Below are 9,136 nucleotides of genomic sequence, written 5' to 3' on the forward strand. Positions count from 1 at the left end.
CCCCAGAAAACTGGACTGATTTGTCTGGGTAAAGTGAAATCCTTTTGTTTGCCCAATCTTGACATGCTGGCTGCAAAGAATGGGCAGCCGTGTTCCACCAACCAAAATATTTGTAATGTGGCCAATGACCTAAAGGACATTGCTCTTCATAGATATGAATAATCAGTCAAACTCTAAGCTACAGGAGCTGATATGTAGTGGCAGTGAAAGTCAACAAGTGGTTTGATATTAACAGAGCTGAGATGTTCTGCAAATAACATTGGTCTGCTTCACTTACAACTACAGTGACAAAATCTCATTGTTGGATTTTATGGTTTGAAGTGAGTTAATATTTCCCGATTCGTCTGATCCCTCGCTTTGAGTAAAGTACCATCAACCCAACTAGTGACCCAGTGCCTCAAACGATTGTGATGCTGAGAGAATGTGTGTGAAGAAAAGAAGATCACTGTAGGCTATAACAATCTCTTTTTATTCTCTATTCCGAACAATCAATTTAAAATGAGCAGTCTTTACAGGTACCATTATTATAAAAGGCCAAAACATTTATGCCAGGTCTCTGCATATAGTAATAGAAAGGATATACGACATTCTAAATCAGATAACATACTAGTAATGGATGCTGTTCCAAGAAACCGCTTTGTAATATTCATCTGGCTCACACACAATGACAGATTAATTTGTTTCATTCGTTAATATCATAGTTACTGTCCAGAATTGTTTTGCTCTGCTGTCCAGTTTCACTGTTCGTCTGCACTCTCTAAACTCCAAACTCAAGTCTCCTCTCTGCACTTCCGTCTATCTCTCTGTCTCTCTCTCTCTCTTTCTTTCTTTCTCTGCCTGCCTCTCTTTCTATCCTCAAGTGGTTGCATTTCATTTTTGGTTACTCAAAAGAACACATCCTTTTGCCTGAGTTACCACTGTAGACATTGCGGTGGTTACAGCATTCCAGAAAGCCTAGCTGTTTTTGTGATACCTTGATGGCTTTCTCACAGTGGAGGATTCAACTGAATTCACATTGATTTGAAAGATCGCTTCTTTTCAGACTGCCTGGGTGACCTCAGTGCCGAGTCCGCCCGCCATTTCAGAGACTCCATCGGGAACTTCCTGGACATCCCCACCTAGGCTCACCTCCTTTTTCAGTTCAAAGTCACTCTTCTCCTTGATAGGCGTCTCCTCTGGCTTCTCATCGCCATTAACACATTCCTCTGTATGTGTGACAGCAGAATCTGTGCACTCTCCATTCACAGCTGGGAGTGCATCTTCCACATCCTCTGTAACAGAAGGACTCTCTACATTTCCATTTTCCATCTGACATTCTGGCTCGGGCTCCTGGGAAGGCACCTCTTCCACAGGTGCTTCGGCGACCACTTCGGACTCAGCACTAATTTCGTTAGTAGACACAGACTCTGAGACGACAATCTCAGGGACAGGTTCTTCTGCTTGTGGCTCAGCTGCCGCCTCAGCGCTGGAGGCGTCTGTTGCAACAGATTCCTGATCATTGGGGACCTCCTCTGCTGCAGTCTCCAAGACCTCAGGTATTTCTGCTTCCACGGTCTCGGGTTCAGGTGCGGCTACAACTGGTTCTGGCTCAACTTCTTCAACTTGTTCCTCTGCTGGAGATTCTACTGCATCAACCTTCTGCTCAGGTTCTGGCTCTAGCGCTTGCTCTGGTTCTGGCTCTGGTGATTGTTCAAGCTCTGGCTCTGGCTCTGGCTCTGGTGCTTGCTCTGGCTCTGGGGCTTGCTCTGGTACAGGTTCTGGCTCTGGTTCTGGGGCTTGCTCAAGCACTGGCTCGGCCACTGGCTCAGGTTCAGGGACAGCAGCGGGCAGCACTGTCTCCTCCACAGCGGCGTCTGGCTCAGTAACAGTCTCTTGGATGGGCTCAGGCTCATCAGCCTTGGGTGCTTCTTCCACGCTGATAGGAACAACCTCTGGCTCCGGCACAGATTCTACAATTGCAGCAGGTTCTTCTACAGCGACTTCAGGTACAGTTACAGGCTCAGGTTCAGGCACAGGTTCTTCTGCTGCTGCTGCTAATGGAGCACCTGGTGCCTCTACTGGAGCTTGTTCCTCTACAACTGGGGCTGGCTCCTCTGGTGCCGGAACAGGTTCTTTTACTTCTACAGCTGGTTCCTCTACTGGAGCTGGTTCCTCTACTGGAGTTGCCTCCACAACTGGAGTTTCCTCCACAACTGGAGGTTCCTCCACGACTGGAGCTGCCTCCACGACTGGAGCTGTCTCCACGACTGGAGCTGTCTCCACGACTGGAGCTGCCTCCACGACTGGAGCTGCCTCAACAACTGGAGCTGCCTCCACAACTGGAGCTGCCTCCACGACTGGAGCTGCCTCCACGACTGGAGCTGCCTCCACTGCTGCTGCAACTGGTTCTTCTACTACTGGAGCTGCAGGTTCCTCTGTTGGTGCAGCTGGTTCCTCTGCCACTGGAACAGCCTCCTCTTTTGCAGCAGGAGCTTGCTCTACTGGAGCTGCCTCCTGTGCTGCAGCTGGTTCCTCAGGAGGTGCTGATTTGGGCTCTTCTGGAGCTTTAACAGCTTCAGTTACTGCTTCCACATTGTTTTCCTCAGCTTTCACCTCAGCTTCTGTGGATGGGGCTGCAGCCTCCACTTGAGCAGACTCCTCTGCACCTGCAGCTGCAGTCTCATCGTTGTCCTGTTTGGGGTCGCTCACATCATATCCCTTCTTCTTCTTGCTCAGTTTGCCTCCCATAGTGTCTCCTAGGAACAAATGCATAAAGGTGTCTTTTAATGACAGATAAAAACATTGTCCAATTTGGCCTGTCTTTTTAATCATGAACGTTTAAAACAAGTACATTGTCCAGAAATGTACTGTGTGTATATAGTAAATCTTAGAGACATTGACAAACATTCATCTCTACAGTAAATTTAGAGTGAAGAATTCACCCAAACTGTATGGGGACAAACCCATAAGCCCTGCAAACTCACTCCCTCAAACCGAGGATGTTCTTGTCATGAGGCAACAGTGCTAACCACTGAACCACTACGCCACCCAAGCATAGAGGTGATACTCTTAATATACACATGTGCATGTTTACATAGATTGTTTTTTAAGTAGTTAAAAGGTCTAATTTGTAAGATAGTTGATTTTTAAGTCTCATTCCCAACTCGTCAAATAATGACACTTTGGGCTGGTGGCCGGCCGATCTACCAATCCAGAAAGTCAGTTGACAGACAGGAGAACCCAAGTGTCAGTATTAGACAAATTGGACCTTTAAAATTTAAACATCACATGTGAGCATTGAGAATATGTTTTGACAAACTTTATAAAATGCTGTGCGGCTTTGACTTGGTTCCTTCAAATGTAAAGCAGCGTCCAGTGAGAAAGGATAAAGGAAAGAAGTCTGTTGTCTAGAAGTGAACTAGAGGTTCAATTAGGAAGCTGCTCTCTGCCAAACACGGTTTGGCTAGAAAACAAATGTAAATGCATGGGAACCTTACTGAGATCAGACAACTCCACAGACTCTCTATGCTGTCAGGAATGTTGGGTAAGGCTCAGTGCCAAATTAGCCCACAACCCTGAGTTGCACATCTATGATGTAGATGTGCAACTATTCTTCTCTCAGCATGACAAGCTTCAAACTGTACTGTGGTGTGTCTCATAGTGTGTCACATAGAAAATTCAACCCCTCACCCTGCAGTAGTCACATACCAGATATACATTACAACACTGGATTTCCAGATCATGTAAAACCAGAATAATCCAATTGAAACATTCTGTGACTGGAGCAAAAATTTACGACAGGCATGTCTTTGTGTTGATGTCACAATAATGTATGGGCCGCAGGGGAAGAGTATGCGATTGCGACACAATGTGACTTCCTTTAGTGACAGAATAGAGAACTAGAAGTTCAACTTTATCTTACTGACTGGGTTTCAGCTGACTGTGGATAAATCAACCTGTTTGAATTGGCTGCAAAAGAGCCTTTGAACACCATGGTTCGCTAGAATTGAGGTTATTTGGCCTGCGTTCATTTTAAACACTAGAATCTGACATATTGATTAGCCCGCTGACAGATGCTTTTCCAACAGTAGCTGAAAAAATGATACAACATTGGTTGTTTTCTCTATAATGTCCAAAATGCCACAGGCAGGACTTGTACCCAGGGCAGCATGTGGGTACGAACAATATGGGAACTGTCCATAGTGCTACAACAGAGCAATCAAGACAGGATGCACCACAAACCACTATAGGCTGCGCATCCATTAAACCAATTTACAGTAAAGAGCAGCCTGGTGATAGGAATGAAGTCATTATATCTGCTTTTACAGTAAAGCCAGCCTATTTCTGCCTCTGAACTTACTTAAAGCCAATGATGCTTTTTATGTGGTTGCTGTCTTATTCGCCAATTTTTCGCCAAATCCATGTCACCGGCCTGCAGATCAGACAAAGCATGCTCCTCTCGTGGAGTAAACCTGACGTTTTGACATCAAATCATTGTGGATTTTTTCGTTTTTTCAAGCCAAATTCTAAGTAAATACGAAAGTGAAATGTACAGTAGACCCGCTTTAAGGCTTTAAAACACAGATTACGAATATGGAGGGGAAAGGTAGCGCAGCATGTGCCGGCCGGTAACAAAGGATGGGGACTCATCACCAGCAGCTGCTCACTGACAAAAGTAATGGGTTGGGCTAAATTGGCAGAAACACTGATGTTAATCTGCACCATAGTGTAGGGTACACACATAGGCTGTTATACAGGGGAATTACAGCAAACACCGGCCACCAATCCTTGACTGATAAAAAGCTGCAGAGGGGTCTCCATCCCCCATTACAACCCACCCACCCACCGCTGCCTCTCTCTCAGCTGCTCTCCCCTTTTTGTTCATGTGAAAATGTCGTCCACACACCAGCAAGCGAAAGAGAAGGAAATTCAAACACCACAGCGTTTTAATACCTATCAGGTGTCGCAACTTCATAACTTAGTTTTGCGCTTTTTCTTCATCCATCCAGGAAGCTCTTTAATCGCCTGGCCTACTTTGAAGAAAGAAAAAAAAAAAAAAGACCCGGCGCTGCTGCTGCCTGAGAGGGGCCACTAAATCAAATTCACCCACTGAGAATGGGAAAGAAAAAAAAAAAAGACAGCCTTTATGCCAGCCTTGCGATGTAAAAATTTGCATAATAGGAGAAAGGAGGAAAGAGAGTGAACAATGGGTAAGCTGCTGCTCGAAAGCATTTTTTCTTTCTCTTTCTTTCTTGAAACCAACAAAATAAAACACAGCTGAAAAAAAAAAAAATCACACATTTAAAACAATATTTTAAAATCACGATGAGACCAACCTGTGTTTCCAGAGAGTGGTTACTTGGGGCTTCTTGTCCAAGCTCCGGCTGGATGTGATAATGGAGGTAACCCTTCCTTTGGAGTGACAGCTGCAGATTCCGCCCCTGCTCTCCGAGGTGCAGTGTGGGACTGTGGTGTAACCGAGGAGTGCCCCTCACAGTTTTCTGGACATCTGTCGCTATCACAATCCAGCCTACCCCACTGGTGCTCCGTCTGCAATCTATACCCTCCCAATCTTTAACCCCTCCTCTCCCGCACACACCCACTCCGCTGCACATTTCTCCCTGCGGACTGAAGGTGATTATTAGCGGACTGTAAAAAACGCTCACGTCTCCTCCATAGAAAATTATTTGATTTTTGATTTTTTTCTTCTTCTTCTTCTTCTTGTGTTGCTTATCATCGAAATAACACGCGTGCAAATCCCTTCATGCGTGGCAAACAGTAATAAAATGTTGAGTCAGAAGCGACGCCAGTCACAGTAATCATGAGAAAAAGAAGCACAACAAGTTTAAAGGCATTCTGAGGGAATTATAAAGAAAACTGATTTGATCTGGTTTAAAATGAATGCAAAATGTGATATTCTTGAGCTGTGGTTAACAGCTGTTTCAATGTTTGGACTGTCAACATACAGGCTGCAGGAACAAGTTGTACCATGCCTGGTTTTAAATTAAAAGGAGTTACTGTTCTTGTCAGGGACGGAGAGAGGACAGACAGTCCATCTTAACCAAATCTTCTGATCCATTGCACCTCTTTGCTATTTGCCCTTCATGTGCCAATGAGGCTTTATAAAATTCAACAAGTGAAAGGAAATTTCAACCAAGCAGCGTATCACAGAAACACTGCTAGGAAGACGTATCTGAAAAACACTGATGATTATCAGATATACTGTATATTTATCAATCTTTCTCCAACAACAAGAACATACATCTACAAGAAACAGCCTATGAAGTGCTACCAATGTGTCACTTTATAACTCATTTATTTTTGGTCTCATATCTCTTCCAGCAGTAGTTTTGTTTCCTGTGAAAAGAAAAGGCGAGATTGGGTATTTCCCTAGCAGTTCACACAAACATGTTTTTCTTCACAGTTCCTCTCAGTGAAACTGGAGGAACGATAATGCCAATCACATAACAATTGGACTGATGGGCCTGATTACATCACTCAAAACCCACCAACCTGTTATTAGATCAGAAATGCTTTTGAACAGCTGCCAAACAGGTTAGTTTGTGCTGGTTCAGTTGAGGGGGATGAATAGTGGTTTCAAGGCATACAGGTATTTTGTATGTATAGGCAGATGAAGCAAGGGGACCACTTCTTTTCCATTCTTCCATAGTTTAATTAACATAAACGATTGTAATCCCAAACATAATCTGTATTACAAGTTCCTGTCTGAATGAACATCCCAATGATTTTAATAGTTTAGGGAGGACTTTTCTTTTCTTTTCTTTTCTTTCCTTTTCTTTTCTTTTCTTTTCTTTTCTTTTCTTTTCTTCCCTTGCGTTTTTCCCATATAGGAATCTTTAAATAAATACATTTATCACTCATGTTTTATAGAGTTAATATCAGACCGGCAGTATTACTGAGAAGACAGCACCCTCTCCTGTTACAAGAGCTCACAGTACAACTCAGCGTCTGTGAAGAAACCTTGTTAGACATCCCGACAGTGCTGTGAGAAGTACTCGAAAGTCATTCTTGAGTAAAAGTAAAAACACTGTGTTAAAATATTACTTTGGTAAAAGTGAAAGTCACCCTTACAAATAGTCCTTCAGTGAAAGTCTCTGGGGATGTGATATTAAATGTACTTAAGTATCAAAAGTAAGAGTAAATGTAAATTGTACAGTAGGCCTACATATATTTATTTTTACACATACAGCGTACTTTTGACCATTTATTGGCTTGGCTGATTATTTGTTCAGATATTCAGCATTTTTCAGATTACCACAATCAAAGTTTGTTTTTATCCGACTGCCGATAACAATTAAAAGTGCTTTGATGCAGCGTGCAATCTGCAAAGTAACTAGTAACTAATGTTACCAAATAAATGTAGTTGAGTAAAAGTAATATTTGCCTCCAAAATGTAGTGTAGTTAAAGTATAAGGTAGGAGAAACTGGGAAAAATTCAAGAAAAGTACAAATACAGAATTATACTTGAGTACAGTGCTTAAGTAAATGTACTAAGTTAAATTCCATGACATGATTTTTAATGTTTTATGCAAATGCCTTGTTGCATTGCACATTTGAGATACATACATTAAAACTGAGTGTATAATAAAATACCCCCGGAAATAATTGTGACTGTGACAGGAACACTACAAAAAAAACAATGTCTTGTTATTTAGTTAGTCTTGTTAGATCTTTGTCTTCTACAAATACCTCTGCTACCTGCACTTTCTGCTTACCAGATGCCACACAGATCTAGTTTCTATCTTGTTAAAGAAAGCAATAGAATAAGATCAATCTTTGTTTGTTTTCCCTTCTGGGAGCAGAGCTAAACAGTGACAATGGGGCAGCAAAGGCTGAGTTTCACATGATGCAAAAGCTCAGGAATGCATTCCCAGGAGTGTAACCAGCCAGCCCCTCTGCTCCACAAAGACAGAGGACTCACGGACATCTGGGGAGGCCTTGGAAAAGCCCCCAGAGTTATCATGTAGATGTCCAAGGCTCATCTGTCTGCAAGTTCTGGTCCTGTTGACCTAGACTGACACAAAGACCGAAGAGACAGAGAATTAAAGAAACAGGTGTTCGGCGCTACAACACGCAGCGGGTCAATAGCTCACTGCCAGAGTGTGCAGGAATGTGCCAAACGGCTGAGCCTGTGTGGAGGCAGGGAAGTACTTATACAAGGGACATGTTAATATATAGAGCTGGATATTTGATGTTCACTTCAGAAGTTGCAGCCAATTTCTAAGAGTCATTCAATAAAGAAAACTAATACAGTGTTTTCACCACAACTCAACATTAATTGTACAAGTGTGGCCTGAAATAGATTATTTGGAGCACATAACTAACTACTTCAAAGGGTGTGGGGTTGGTGAAAGTCACACTTTAGGAGAGTTAGTTGATCAGTGTACTGTGTGGCTCAGTTTGTTTAATGCTGTAATCCACCATCAGAAGATATCAGCAGCTTCAATAAGTGGATGTACACAATAGGTGCATTTTCAAAAGAAGAAGTACGGCACCTGCCCAACAACCCAAATCCACTGTTAATGTTGACAAGATTAAAATTCAGCCTAAAACGATCTTCTAACGGTTAAATACAATTAATCGAATTTCTGCACTGTGGGAGTTTTTTATATAACTTGTCAGAATTTCAGATAAATAAATCCATAAAGATTCAATAGAAAGTAATAAATTTGCTTCACAAAAATGCTTTTTGTCCAAACGAGTACAATATTTATTATTTATTTACAATATTTACATATTTATTGTTATTTAAGTATTTCTGATTCTGATTCTGATGTTAGTTGGGGAAAGAAAAGAGAAGTGCACTAAATTGTAATGCAGTCTACACATTCAATTTCACAGAAAGATGAATAGCACCCTCTACTGGACACTTATTGTTTCACAACAATAGTGTGAAATAAAACAGATCAGACAAAAACTAAACTAAATGGCTGTAAACAATGTTTCATGACATTTAGGATTCAGATTAAGTTTTATTCATACAAATGTTCAGTAAAAATATAAATTTTTTTAGTTACTTTCCAATTTGTAGGAACCGTGGTTATCACTGAGCCTTTGAAGAAGATGCATAATAATAATAATACATTTTTAGAAAAACATAAAGCTGTGGTCATTGCTACAGTTGGCATAAAATTAC

The 9,136-nt window shown here is 42.0% G+C and overlaps 1 protein-coding gene across 1 annotated transcript; it reads right to left on the minus strand.

Annotated features, from left to right (window-relative positions):
- Positions 1 to 448: 448 nt before the first annotated feature.
- LOC311257814 (uncharacterized protein) lies at positions 449 to 5,511 on the minus strand. The gene is made up of 2 exons (XM_084353716.1): positions 5,316 to 5,511; positions 449 to 2,735 (listed from the first exon to the last, which is right to left on the minus strand). Exon 2 carries the CDS (start codon positions 2,725 to 2,727, stop codon positions 1,039 to 1,041), a length of 1,689 nt encoding a protein of 562 aa, XP_084209842.1. The 5' UTR covers positions 2,728 to 2,735; positions 5,316 to 5,511; the 3' UTR covers positions 449 to 1,038.
- Positions 5,512 to 9,136: the final 3,625 nt, after the last annotated feature.

This window comes from Pagrus pagrus, assembly GCF_965226575.1.
Source record: "Pagrus pagrus genome assembly, chromosome: 1".
Lineage (NCBI taxonomy): Eukaryota > Metazoa > Chordata > Actinopteri > Spariformes > Sparidae > Pagrus > Pagrus pagrus.